This window comes from Mastigoproctus giganteus, chromosome 7 (assembly GCF_048544385.1).
Source record: "Mastigoproctus giganteus isolate SK-2022 chromosome 7, ASM4854438v1, whole genome shotgun sequence".
Taxonomy (NCBI): Eukaryota; Metazoa; Arthropoda; class Arachnida; order Uropygi; family Thelyphonidae; genus Mastigoproctus; species Mastigoproctus giganteus.
The window spans coordinates 63,809,946-63,825,306 of record NC_143581.1 but is presented as its reverse complement, the minus strand read 5'-3'; the positions used below and the strand labels follow the sequence as shown (position 1 = coordinate 63,825,306).

Genomic DNA, 15,361 nt, shown 5'->3' with positions numbered 1-15,361 from the left:
CATTTAAATAATGAAAAACAGCTAACATAGAGTCTATAGTAATAGTCTCCCAGGTCATACATTTTGAACTTTACACAACCCAACAATAGACCTGCTAAAATCAGAAACAACTATGTAGCTTAATCTTCCTCCTTTTTTTGCATCCAATGGGAAAGCAACTTACCATAACTATTATTGTATGAAGCAGATTTATGGAAAACACTGCCTAGATGGAAACAACTGCACACAAACAGTGAAAGACTGCAGTTTTCCCTTCTAAGAAGGACATCCCAGCCCAAGTGCAGATTAAAAGCTACCAAATATTAAAAATGATGCCGATGTTTTTCTTTCAACAATATGGATCACTATTGATTGAGTTTCTTTAGTTTGTAACTCACAGCAATACTGCAAAGCACTAGCATGCTTTGCAGTTAATAAAATTAATAAAATAAAATTATTAAAACTAGTTAATAAAATTCTGGTCTTCTCACTAAGAAGACCTGATATGTATCTAGAATGACAGTGCTAACTCCAATACATTATAATCACTATATAGAAAACCTTCAATTTCAACAAAATGCAGTGGACACCTTCATAATTTCCTTTGTCATTTTGTACTGGTGAGAGGAACAGATGGATGATGATAAAAAGCAGATCAATGGTAGCAGCAATCACCTGTACAAAATTTAATAATTCCACAGTGTAAAGGTGGAATATTTTAATTTTTTTAATTGTGATCCCAAATAAAAAGGTATTAGAATCAACAGTATTCCAATAGCTGTGTATGAGCGGAAGGCTGAGAAGACAGAAGATAACTGCTGACAATATACTTAAATGTCTGTAAATTATAATTTTCAAGAAATACACTACAAAAAGTTTTTGGCCTGACTTTGTATCTTAAATTGTGGCATTAGTGAGTTGACTTATCACAACATGTTCAACAACTCATTTAACAGTAACACACAATCACACATTTATCTGCAATCAGTCTGAATTACACATTGAACAGAAAGCACTTTATGTGTTTCATCACATTTTAAAATGAGTGATTTTACCGAGCAGCAAATTTGCATCGATTTTTGATTCAAATTAGGAAAAAACATAACACAAACCCATAAAATGTTAAAAACAGCCTTCAGAGATGCTATTCATTCAAACATGATCCTGTCTTAGCCAATCTTCAACTTCAAAAACCAATGATTCAATCACTTGTGTATAATCTAATTACGAGTATTTGATATTTAGCTATCTGCAAATTTGCTAGTGAAACTGGTATTTCTTATGGGACATGTCAATCAAATTTAACACAAGGTTTGGGAATTTTATGCATTTTAGCCAAGTTGGTGCCTTGCATCCTCACTGATGATCACGGAGTAGCAAGTTCTCACAAGTCTGAATCTTCATCAACACGCAGCTTCTGACTCTCACTTTGTTTCTTTAAGTTGGTTGGCATATGGCTCTAGCTGGGAAACAAAGACTCAACCTTCTCAACAGAAGACTCCAAAACTTGGAGTCTTCTGTTGTTAAACATAAGAAAGGCACCTGGGGTGGATGGGATCTATCAAGTTATATATTAAAGGAGGCGGCAAAGGAAATAAGCAAACCCTTAGCCATAATTATGAGAGCATCCTTGGACTCAGGGGAGGCCCCACGGACTGGAGAGTGAAATGTGTCCCCAATTCACAAAGGAGGATCAAAGGGTGACACGAGTAATTACAGAACAGTTAGTTTAACTTCTGTTCCGGGTAAAATAATGGAGTCGCTGGTTAAAGATGCATTGCAGGATCATCTAGACAAGACTGCAGCAATAATTCAGACACAGCATGGGTTTTTTAAGGGAAAGTCTTGTCTGACAAATTTGATTGGTTATTATGATGTGGTTACAAAGGGAACTGGATGCAAAAAATAATTTTTATATCATATACTTGGATTTCAGGAAAGCTTTTGACATTGTTGCGCATGGAAGACTACTGTACAAATTGGAGCAGAATGGTATTAAGGGTAAATTGCTACAATGGATAAAAGGATGGTTGAGTGGGAGAAGACAGAGGGTGGTAATCAATGGGTGCTGCTATTCGTGGACTAATGTTATTAGTAGAGTCCCACAGGGTTCGGTGTTGGGTCCACTGTTGTTTTGTATATTTATCAATGATATTGTTGAAGGTATATTAGGCTTAGTGTCAAAGTTTGCAGATGATACAAAGGTTGGCATGCTTGTTAATGACAGTAATGGCATTGTGTTACTGCAACAGGATCCAGAAAATTTGGGCAGATGGGCTAAGAAGTGGCAACTAAAGTTTAACATTGAAAAATGCAAAGTACTGCATATGGGTAGAAGTAACCCCAGAGAAACGTACCAACTGTGTGGTACTATACTTAAGGAGGTAGAAAATGAAAAATACCTGGGAGTAATTGTGCAGTCAGATATGAAGTTTTCTGAGCAATGCAGACAGGCTGCCAGGGCAGGTCACGGGGTGTTGTCAATGATATACAGGAATTCTGTTATCAAGGAAAAGGAGGTGATTGCCCCTCTGTATAAGGCAATGGTCAGGCCACGCCTTGAGTACTGCGTGCAGGTCCAGGGGCCTCATTTTAGGAAGGATGTAGATTTGCTTGAGCGTGTACAGAGAAGGGCAACAAGATTGGTGAGGGGAATGAAAGGATCCTCTTACCAAGAGAGGCTTCAGTTCTGCAAATTGCTGCGGCTGGATACTAGGTACCTACGAGGTGAACTGATTGAGGTGTATAAGGCCTTGAATGGGTTGAGCATGCTGAATTCTGATGGGGTTCTTCCACTTGTTCAGATTATGAACTAAGGGGGCATAAATTGAAATTGAGGAAGGACAGATGTAGAACAGATGTGTGGAAATTTTCTTTTGGCCAGCGGGTGGTTAATTGCTGGAACAAACTTCCATCTGTCATTGTGGAAATAGGTTAAATAAATTTAAGGAGGAACTGGACAAATATTTAGAGGGGATTGTTTTGTAATTTTTTTTTTTTTTAGCTGATGCTGCATAAACTCATACGCTTGCCTTCTTGCATCACATGCCACTACTACTACTTTATCTTCCCAGGTGCAAAAAGTGAGACAATCTTGATCAAATGTGAAGATTATGCTTATCATAATTTTCAGCTCACAGGGTTTAATGTTTAACCAGGGTACAAATTATGAATTTATCCCATTGTTAAACAGTGAACTACATATACTACAAAACAGTTCTATGGTGATTACATTATGCAGTTTGTAGAAGGTATCAAGAAAAGATGGCACTTGCATCATGACAAAGCCCCTGCATGCTCAGTGCTTTCCACTCAAGGATTTCTTGAGAAACATGCCATCAATGTGGTTTCCTATCCACCATACCAGATTTAGCTCCCTGCGATTTTTTCCCCTCCCAAGCTTAAACCTCCCTCTGAAAGGTGAAAAGTTGGCAACAACTGAGAAAGTTATTCATATTCAGAATGCAACACAGGAACTATTTAGCAATTCCTATCAGGAATGCTTCTAAAAGTTGTGGGAGCATTGGAATCTGTGTATACAGTGTCAAAGAGACTACTTTGAAGTAGTCTCTTTAACATTCATCCAACAGCCAGTAAACTTTATAGCTTTCAAATATTAATGCAGTCCCTGAACTTTTTGATCATAACTTGTATATTGTCAAAAGTATCCATACCTGACATCTATGTATCATAAATAGCAAATTTGCAATAAAAAAGTAATTGCATTCATGTTAGACATAAGCAAATCGAAAAAATACTGTACAAGAGTTGAGGTATTCTTAGAGACATCTAATAGAGAGTAGATCCCACAACAGCAGTCTGTTTGTGTCACTGCAGAAAAACTGCAACATAATAGATCAGTAGTGGTTGATGTAATCGCCAAATGGAAATGCCATGGTGCTATTCCAGCCTTGAAACATTTGGGTAGACTGCAAAAATTGTTGGAACAAGACCAATGGGTGCTCAGAAGGGTGATACATGGATCCTGCCAGTCCTCACTGGATATTATCATGAAGAATTCAAGGGAGCAACAGTAACTGATATTAGTACATCAAAGAGGATACACGGGGAGCTAATTATCATTCTATTTTAAAGAGGAGCTGCAGCACAGCACACAAACCAAATACCAAAGCATGCAATGCACAGTGACAACTTTCCCAGTATTTAACCCATCGTAATTGGTCCCTGATATACTGGAAAGCCTGTGTTATAGAGCAATGAATCCATTACAGTTTTCTGATCTGGTGGCTGTGACTGGATCTGGCAGATGCCTAGAGAAATTATTTACCAAAGTGTGTCATCCCATCAAGTTTGGTGGAGGTGCTGTCACTGAGTTTATTTCTCATGGTTTAGGCTTGGATCATTGATAATCATACCTGGAATAAGAATGCTACGTGGTATGCAAACATTCTGGACAGTTCCACTTTTCCTACTCTGGAAGCAGTACGGGGAGGACCGTTTACTGTTTCACCATGTCATATTGAATAGCCTTAGTGATTTGGTTTGAAGACATGAATGCAAAAGCTTTGCTGACGTGCCCAGAGCCATGATCTTAATCCCACTGAACACCATTGGAATGATGAACTGGAACATCAGCTTTGGGCCAGGCCAACACATCTGCAATTGGCAGCTGTATTGACCACTGTCCTGAAGGAGGAAAGGATATGGCCTTACCCTTATAAAAAAATGGTTTGGAGCCTACTAACAAGGATAAATGTATAACTGAGTATTAAACATTGTATAAATGTGCAGGCATCCAGTTCCAGTTACTATTGGCAATATAGTGTATTTATGAAGGAGGGTTCTTCCAAAGAACAGAAGTAGATGAAATAAATGAGGAAATTTTATTCTGTGAGTCTGGAGTTGAACAGTAAATGGATGTTAACTAGCCAAAGCACATGTTTTGGTTGATTCAGAAGAAGTGGAATTACAGGCAGGAACGTTCACTGGAACTAATCTTTTGAACAGTTCCTATGAACACATTTACAGAAAACACATGGCAGAAAATGAATGTGTGACAGTTGGTAAGGTAAGTGATGATTAATTATCCTAACTGCTCTCTTTTGGAGAGTAGAGAACCACCTAGATTTGTGAGAGAATTCTATGATAGGGCAGATTTGTGCAGAGCCAGTAGCTGTTTAAAAGAAAAGTAATTCCAAAAGAAAGCAAAAGGATTAACTTGGTTTTCTGGTGGCAAGAAAGATTTGAAATCAGGATTATCACCATTGAACACTCTTATCTGTATGCATTTTTACAATTCTCATTTTTCATATTTGCTCCTACATTCTGTGTTTGTGTGCAAGTACGAGGGATGATCATTTAATTCCCAGACTGGTGCAAGATTTTATGTTTACCGTGCGAACTTTCCATAACTGCCACTACAGGCACCCTTCTTGATCGTTACTGAGTAGGCTCTGCGTGCACATGCCAGTACTTGCCGAGCTAGTATTGTGTGAAGAGAGATTTTTAGCAGCATGTCACTGATAATTGTTTTGAAGCAAATATCATGTCAGTTCTACAGGTTGAACAGCGATATGTGATTTGTTATTGTGTCGGATGAAGCTTAAATACATCGAAAACAGTTAAAGAGATGAATTAAGCATATGGTAATGAGTGTCTTGTTAGGACGGCCATATTCCAGTGTCATTTGAACGAACCTTCATCCTAGTTGCCAAATGGGCTTCTGCCCATATGCAACTAAATCTCGGTCATGACTTACTTCTCAACCTTTATCGAGGTTAGTAATGTTATTAATCAACAAGCTATAAATCAAGGCTTAGTCGATCTCAAATTCAAAATGACATAAGCTGAGATAGAACAACCATTTGGCCTAGCAGCAGGAAGTGTCTCCACCCCCCACCACGAGGAGGTAGATCGCCCTATTTAGCAAATCATATAATGTCCAAAGATGTCTTTAACAAATCTGTCAAACAAGGATACATCTTGACACAATTCCACCAAGGTATTCCAGTGTGACCGAACTTTCCAGTGTGAAGTGGTTTCTCCATCAAGACAATTCCAGGTCCCATACAGCTAATATTGTGCAGGCAGTGATCACTGTCATAGGTTCTGCCATCCCCCCATATTCCACACTTAGCTGTGTGGTTTCTTCCTGTTTCCACGTGTGAAGAAAGCTCTGAAAGGCAAGCTTTTCACATCTGACACAATGCTCACAGACGGAAGCACTTCGCAGTCTTATGAAAAATGGCCTGTAAGAATCATTTAATGTGTGGGTCCGACAGTGCTGAAATTGTGTAAAGTTCAAGGGAGTGTTTTGAGAAGGAGAAATCCACAGAAGAGCCAGATGATGACAATTAAGATAAGATCTTGCACCAGTCCACGAATTAAATGATCACTCCTCGTATATGAGGTATATTCTGAATGTACTTCCACAGCACACAAAATGTAATCAATGACGGTTTTCAAATTTAATCTAGTTGTCTATAAATTTTTTTGATTAATTTCAATGCATTATTTATTTTAAATAGCAAGATCAATGTTATAAGTATTTATCGACAAAATATAATAAATGCATGTAAATTATGAGTTTATTACATACCCTTACAAAAACATTTCTGAAAATTATATCCTGAGTTAATTCAACTTCTTTGCAATAGAAGTATATCTGCCTTCTTTTTAAGCGCTGTTTAACATATTTAGAATTTATGAAAGTAACTGTACATATATTTTTTTTTTATTAAGAATATTTACTTACTAAATGTAGCAATATTCTTACATCTAAAAAGGAATACTATATTACTTATAACAAAACTATTAAGAATTGAGATTATATTAAGATATAAAAGCTGTAGCTCATATTAGAGTATTCCAGTAATAAATATATGTTTGAAATGAAGGAAAGTTATAACAATTTAGGCTACTCTGATATTCAGTTAATGAACAATACTTAGGTTCAGGATTTCTGCATTTAATTAGCATTGCCAATTTTGTTTACAGTGTTCTTGATTCTCAATTTTATTTTTACTTTCTAATCCCATGAAAATTTAAAACAAATTTCATGACTCAAAGTCTATACTTCTGAATACTAAAAAAAGATTGTTCAATTTCAGCTTTCTCCAACTTTAATAGCATATATCATATTCTTACTTAAAACAAAAATGCACTCCTTACTAGCTGCAAGTCCCAAAATGCCATCACATTGCTCAAGATTTATGACATGCTGTTTGGCAATGCAAGACACTTCTTCACCAGTTTTACGATTCCGCAGTTCCAGGGCAGTATGTAAACTTTCTGGCTGATGGTAAATATAAATATGCCTTGCACCATCACTTAATACAGCATACTGAAAATCTGGTGAACATAAAGCAAATTTCTTATTCTGCTTGGAGGCTTGGACATACCCTAAGGCAGGAAATGTGGCAATGTGCTCTACTCTGAATTGTTCATTTTCTCCTTCACTAATGACGTTTTTTGGTTGCCAGACTATACCATCAACATCATGCCTCACACACATAACGGGAAGAGATTCTGGACATGAAACTGTTTTGAATAACCACTGATGGCCACCCATATTTATCTGGAAGGGAAATAGAAATTATGTAATTTCAATAAAAAGTTGGTTATTGCAAATGATTACAGTGGTACCTTGGTTTGCGAGCATAATTCATTCCGGAAACGTGCTCGTAATCCAAAGCACTCGTATATCAAAGCGAATTTCCCCATAAGAAATAATGGAAACCCAGATGATTTGTTCCAAAACTCAAAAATATTCATATACTGTAAAAATTATTAATACAAAATACATACATACCTTTTTATATTTTTAATATTTAAATTTAATATACATAAAGCAATGAATTTATTAATTATTGGGTAGGACGACTTTCAATGTCACTAACGGAATCACTGCTATCTGTTGACTTTTTCTTTTTGTGTGACTTTAACAAGGAACCTATCCAATGACACTTGCTTTTGCCTCCTTTTAAGGATTTCACGGAAATATGACATTGCATTGTCGTTAAACAGATTCATTGCTAGCACTGCCACAGCCGTATTCAGGTGGTGCTTTTCTACAAAATTTTGCACTGATTCCCACATTTTACACACCTCCCTAATCTCATTTGAAGAGAGGGATGTCTTCATTTTTTTCTCCTCCTCCTCCTCAGACGAGATCTCCTCCATAACCTCTTGCTGCTATCTGTGATGCAGATCCATCAGTTCATCGGTTGTAAACTCCTGGCCATGTTCCTCCACCAGTTCTTGAATGTCGTCCTTATTCACCTCCAGTCCCATGGTCATCCCCAAGCATACAATTTCATTGACAACTGGCAGCTTCTGTTCATGAGCAAACCCCTCAACGCCATCAGACCACAGTTTTCTCCAAGCAGAATTGAGGGTTCTCTTGGTGACCCCATCCCAGGCTTTATCGATGATCTTGAGGCAGTTTACGATGTGGAAATGATTTTTCCAAAACTCTCGGAGGGTAAGGTTAGTTCCTTCGGTCACCTCAAAGCATCGCTGAAATAGTGCCTTGATGTAAAGCTTTTTAAAGTTTGAAATGACCTGCTGATCCATGGGCTGGAGTAATGGAGTAGTGTTGGGAGGAAGGAACTTGACCTTAATGAACTCGAATTCTTCCAGTAAGTCGTCCTCAAGGCCTGGAGGATGAGCAGGAGCATTATCCATAACCAGCAAGACTTTGAGTGGCAGTTGTTTTTTTTCTAAAAGGTATTTCTTCACTGGATGACCGAAGGCCTCGTTGATCCACTCAACGAACAAGATACGAGTGACCCAAGCCTTGCTGTTGGACCACATAACGTTTAATTGGCTCTTCTGCACTTTGCATTTCTTGAAGGCTCATGGATTCTCAGAATGATACACGAGCAGCAGCTTGACTTTGAAATCACTGCTTGCATTAGCACACAGCAAGAGGGTGAGACGGTCTTTCATGGGTTTGTGACCGAGCATTGCATTCTCTTCTGCTGTAATGTATGTCCTCTTTGGCATCTTTTTCCAAAAAAGCCCTGTCTCATCGCAATTAAAAACTTGCTGTGGCAGGTAACACTCGGAAAGCATGAGCTTCTGGAACTCGGCAATGAACGCTTCAGCTGCCTTAGCGTCCGAACTTGCAGCCTCTCCATGCCTCACAACACTATGGATGCCACTTCTCTTAAAGTTATCAAACCATCCCCTGCTCACCTTGAAGCCTTCTTCATTTTCTGTAGATGTACCCCTGGCAGTTTACTTACAAGGTCGGCGTACAAGGCCTTTCCCTTCCCACAGATCAAGTTCTCGGTCACAGTATCACCTGCTAGTTGCTTCTCGTTTATCCACACCAAAAGCAACTTTTCTACATCTTCCAGAATACGTGTCCGTTGCTTTGATATTCTCATGACTCCTTTTGCTACATCTAGTCCCCTTAGTTCTTCTTTCTTCTTTAATATTGTGCAAATCGTTGACGTAGACTTCTTATAAAATCTTGCAATGGTGGCCACTTTCATACCTTGTTCGTGCTTCCCGATGATTTCCTTCTTAATTTCTACCGTAATCATCTCCTTCTTCTTACCGCCTTCCTTTTCAACCCTTTTTTTCTATTGGGGCCATTTTCGTAGTGTACAGTTAATAAAGAACAGTCACTACATTTGAACACAAAATAAAAAAATGCTTTACGCACATACACATGGTCACAACGCTAGCACGAATGTTCCCTACAATGTTGACTGTATGCGAATGAGGTATGCCGACTGAGATCGAACATGCGGGACGATTACCCGATCAGCATGCGATCATGTGACGCTCGGCAGACAATTTTTAGGGAATAAAGCACAATTACAAAATGAGGAGGCACGCTTGATACACTCATCTAGACAAGACTGCAGCAATAATTCAGACACAGCATGGGTTTGTTAAGGGAAAGTCTTGTCTGACAAATTTGATAGGATATTATGATGTGGTTACAAAGGAACTGGATGCGAAAAATAATTTTGATATCATATATTTGGATTTCAGGAAAGCTTTTGACACTGTTGCGCATGGAAGACTATTGTACAAATTGGAGCAGAATGGTATTAAGGGTAAGTTGCTACAATGGATAAAAGGATGGTTAAGTGCTAGAAGACAGAGGGTGGTAATCAATGGGTGCTGCTCTTCTTGGACTAATGTTATTAGTGGAGTCCCACAGGGTTCAGTGTTAGGTCCACTGTTGTTTTGTATATTTATCAATGATATTGATGAAAGTATATCAGGCTTAATGTCGAAGTTTGCAGATGATACAAAGGTTGGCAGGGTTGTTAATGACTGTAATGGCAGTGTGCTACTGCAACAGGATCTAGATAATTTGGGCAGATGGGCTAAGAAGTGGCAACTGAAGTTTAACCTTGACAAATGCAAAGTACTGCATATGGGTAGAAGTAACCCCAGAGAAATGTACCAACTGTGTGGTACTACACTTAAGGTGGTAGAAAATGAAAAAGACCTGGGAGTAATTGTGCAGGCAGATATGAAGTTTTCTGAGCAATGCAGACAGGCTGCCAGGGCAGGTCATGGGGTTTTGTCAATGATATATAGGAATTTTGCTAGCAGGGAAAAGGAGGTGATTATCCCTCTGTATAAGGCAATGGTCAGGCCACGGCTTGAGTACTGCGTACAGGTCTGGAGGCCTCATTTTAGGAAGGATGTCGATTTGCTTTAGCGTGTACAGAGAAGGGCAACAAGATTGGTGAGGGGAATGAAGGGATCCTCTTACCAAGAGAGGCTTAAGTTCTGCAAATTGCAGTGGCTGGAGACTAGGCACCTGCGCGGTGATCTGATTGAGGTATATAAGGCCTTGAATCGGTTGAGCACGCTGAATTCTGATGGGATCCTTCCACTTGTTCAGATTACGAACCTAAGGGGGCATAAATTCAAATTAAGAAAGGACAGATGTAGAATAGATGTGCGGAAATTTTCCTTTAGCCAGCGGGTGGTTAATTGCTGGAACAAACTTCCATCTGTCGTTGTGGAAGTTGATAGGTTGAATAAATTTAAGGAGGAACTGGACAGGCATTTGGAGGGAATGGTGTGATTTTTTTTTTTTTTTTTTGGCTGATGCTGCATAAGCTCATACATTTGCTTTCTTGCATCACATGCCACTACTACTACTACACATAAACAACACTGTAAAGGCAGAGACAACTCTATTAACACCTCACATTTTACTAAAGCACATTTCTAGGGGTTACTACCATAAAACAATAAAAACAATTTCCAGTTGCGTTTCTGCTAGTGGAATCTGTTATAAACTGGTAGTAAATTCAATCTAATTGCATTTGCAATTATACCGATAGCTGGAATTGTGTCGGTTTTTATGTTATTGTGGTGAAATGTGTTTCCCCTTCACTGATATAAAAAACATAAATACATTTTCAGAATCTTCTCTTCATTCCTATCGTGTTGCGCTCGGTTGGTGTGATTCTGCATTCGACTGCCATTTCTTGTAAACATAAAGGCAAATCGTGCATAAGCAAATTCGGTTTGTGTTATATACGACATCGTTCCCCTATTTATAAATCATGTATGATCGAATTCGTGTGTAGTGTAAACACGTGTTATACGAGGACTGACTGTACTCGTATTGCAAGACCTCGCTCGTTTATCAAGTTAAAATTTATTAAAAATTTTTGCTCATCTTGCAAAACACTCACAGACCAAGTTACTCGCAATCCAAGGTACCACTGTATATTAAAAATGGAAAACAACCAGAGAAAAGTAGATGTGATCTAAACTATTTTAATATAATCTTATTTCTACTGGTAATGGCTTAATCCAAAAACAGTTCAATACTCAAAACTCTTTCATCCAGTTTTAAGGATTAAAATAAAACTAAGCTTATTACTTTAGGTAATAAGACATTTTTTTGATGATGGCACCTTCCTAAATAAAGAAAATAGCTTATCTTAGTGATTTTTTACTACAGATGGATGATTAGTCTACATGTTTAGATGTGCTTCATCTAGAAGGGAATGTATGATATAGTTATTGCAGCTACTGCTATGGCCTTGATGGATAAGATGGGTATTTCAAGTTGATAACCATCCTGAGCTAACGCTCTACTGGTGGAGATGTTGATTCTTCTGTATGCCAGGGCTCCCTGTCCTAGCATAAAGAATAGGGAGCAATTTGATCCATCACAATGAACAACTGTGATGGATTAATTTTATGCCTTCTTAGTGTTCTCCCTTGAAGAAGGGTTCACAAAAATCTGGCATGGACAATTTCGTATTTTTTGCTCTCTATTAATCAAAGGAAATATCATGTGCATTACTACAGTTTCTGGATTTAAACAGTTAAGTTAGAATGGTTTGTTTGCTCAGGAAACAAAACTCTCCCGATGTCTCTTGGCAGGGGTTCCTCTGGAGTCCCAAGGTCTTTGACATGGAAAGTAAGGGTCCCCTGGATATCTCGTTAGGAAGCTTGATCTTTTTGCTGACTATTCTTGCCATTGGAGCTGCTCAGTGTAAGGCCCAACAAACTGGACTAGGGATTATAAGATAATTCCTGGGTTCCTCTGTAAAAGGTGAGAGAAAAAAAAAAGAAAAAAAAGTCTTCCAGCTGTCCTAAGGATCTTATCCATGGCCACAATACCAACATGTTCTAGCTAGTACAGTAACTTTTTTTGAAAAATGGTAAATTGTTTTGCTGATGTCTAAATAAACAATGTAAAAATTATTTTCTACAACCAAATCATAAGTGACCCTTTCAAAATAGCTAACCAGATTATTTGAACAAGTTTTGTCTTTTACAAAACTGTGCTGTTTCCTTCAGAATACCAGTTCTATTTAGATTCTCTTGCAGTTACCTATGACTTCCCCATATTCACCATGTAAGGGCCCAATTTGAATCATTTTCTTCTTTCTATTCACATACATGAAGAAATACTTGTTCCAGTTCTTTGCTCTCTTAGTTGGCGATTCTTCAGAATCAACTTTTGCAGTCTAACCTTTTTTATGTTACTGCTAGGGGCATTCAAAAAGGTTTGTCAAACGTATAGTTCCTGTAATCAGAGTTGCTTGCAAAATTCTGCTGGATGCTCTACTGCCTCCAATGATAAATGCCAACCTTCAGCTATCAAGACTTGGGCTTATACTGTTTTGTGCAGAGAGCATTACCAAAAAAAGTGAATTTGCTTTTGTCTAAAACCCAGAGCACCGCTAATAGCCATTTCCAAACTTATTGATCTCTCCTCAGAAAACTGATTGCCCCCTCTATTAATAAAGAAACTTCATTGCATGCTTGATGTATTACAGAACAGCAATAGATCAAGACATACTGGTCCTTTCACAGTTTACAAGGTATAAATTTAAAAATATACAGACACTAAAGAAAACATCAAATAATTGTATTACAAGCTTATCATGAAATAAATACTGGATAAATAAAATAACAGATAAATGAGCAATACAAATGCATTCATTGATACATCAAAGCAAATTAGCATTTTGCATAATTATGAAATGTCTCATTGGTGACTTATCTTATTGACATTCTTTCCCCACCCCCCCTGGGATGTTGATAATGTTCTGCAGAATTAGAAGTAGACCTGAAATGGTGGAATGTTGTTGTTTGTTATTTGGTTTTTAGGAGCATTAGCAACTAAGGCCATATTGCTCCGGGATATGCGGTGGTCATTCCCTGACCTTTCCACATCCTCCGTATTTGGTGGTGATGGGCTCGAACCCCTGTATAATCAAGAAGTGTGTGTTACGCACTGCTGCCCCTTCCCACCTGGCTACGGAGGCACCAAAATGGTGGAATGACGACTGTATTATTGCTGTGTTGGTTTAAGGATGCCAGAGTGCGACTTGATTCCTATAAATGTGGTCGGCCTCTCAAGGTCAATTATGATGGAAATCATGTATCAGATTACAAGAAGTTGGCCAGTTGATCACAAGGTTTGTGATGGAGTCAGGTAACAAATCCCAGAAACTAGAGGATGATATAATGCCCATAAAGAGTTTTATTGTTGATCAGGGAAGTCCATCTGTATAATTATCTAGCCATTCAAACTTGTGGTGGAAGGTAATGCTTGTGGATAGCCCATTTGATCAGCAATATTCTGAGAAGATAGAATATTTTCTGTGGAGTTGTGACTGCAGAGACCCATATTTCAGCTCTATACAGGATAGGCTGTTGTCTGAATATACTTCTTTGTAAATATCACATATCTTACATGCAGGAGATTCTACACATTGCTCACCATCCCACAGTAGTCATTCTTTTTATCAATGCGTAGAACTGAGAGGGAAAAAAAAGTTATCACCCTGGTTTAGGCAGAATTCAAGCACAGTTATATCTGTGCTTGAATTCTGCCTAAGATATTTTAAAAGATGACAATCCCAGTTGATCACTGATATACATGCTTGTAGCTCTGCTCAAGTGAATATGTTGAGAAGCTTAACATTATCTATGTAAAGATGATATCTTCTCAATGTTCAACACATAAGGCATAAATACAGCTGTGAACAACAGGCCAGAGAGGACTCTGCCATATGGAACTCCTAAAGTAATAATTATAGCATAAGCTGTTTTGTTGATGTAGGATGACTTTTTTCTGGAATCAAGAGGAAATTGGAGGAGAGGCTGTTGTTATTTGGTTTTTAGGAGCATTAGCAACTAAGGCCATATTGCTCTGGGATATGCGGTGGTCATTCCCTGACCTTTCCGCATCCTCCATATTTGGTGGTGACGGGCTCAAACCCCGGTCTAATCAAGAAGCGTGTGCTACGCACTGCTGCTCCTTCCCACCTGGCTATGGAAGTGCCTGGAGGAGAGGCTGTTTCCTTTTAGGTTTAAAAAATTTTCAGTGGAGGGGTGGAAATTAGTTTGCAGTAATTATGTCAAAGGACACAAAGATCAATGTACACTACAACCAGGTCAGCTTTGTCACTGAAGGCCTTCAGAATGCAATTTGTCATATTAAAGGGCCCTGTTGACTACTGCAAAACAAACTTGTGATGTTTTGCAGTAATCAACAGGGCTGAAGGATGTAGTTTGTAAGTGTGGGATGGACTGCTTTTTCCACTAATTTCAGTAGTATTCAAGCAAGCTGATAAAGTGGTCTGAAATTGTTACGATTTGGCACCTAAGCATATTAGCCTCTAAGGCCACACTGTCATGTTTTTTTTTTTTTTTTTTTTTGATTTGGTAGTTGTTGGCGCATCGGCTTCTGTGGCCATATTGCACCTCCCAAGGTTTTTGCAGTACTTTGATCCAAGCCCGAGGCGGGAATCGAACCCGCGACCTTTGGGTTGCCGGGCAGGTACTTTACCCACTCGGCTAGCCCGGTCGGCACACTGTCATGTGTGTATTATGTCAGTACAAGTTTGTGGTTACATAGGGATATTTGCAAAGACATGGCATAACATGAGGAGCTGATCTCTGCAAC

General features: G+C 38.5%; 1 protein-coding gene across 2 annotated transcripts in view; it reads right to left on the bottom strand.

Moving 5' to 3' along the window:
- Positions 1-7,045: 7,045 nt before the first annotated feature.
- LOC150082960 (nudC domain-containing protein 1) overlaps positions 7,046-15,361 on the bottom strand; it is a 144,524-nt gene continuing 136,208 nt past the window's right edge. For both annotated transcript variants that reach the window (XM_090376939.1, XM_090376940.1), the window contains one exon: positions 7,046-7,516. In XM_090376939.1, the coding sequence (XP_090233065.1) occupies positions 7,046-7,516 (471 nt within the window). The remainder of the gene's footprint in view (positions 7,517-15,361) is intronic.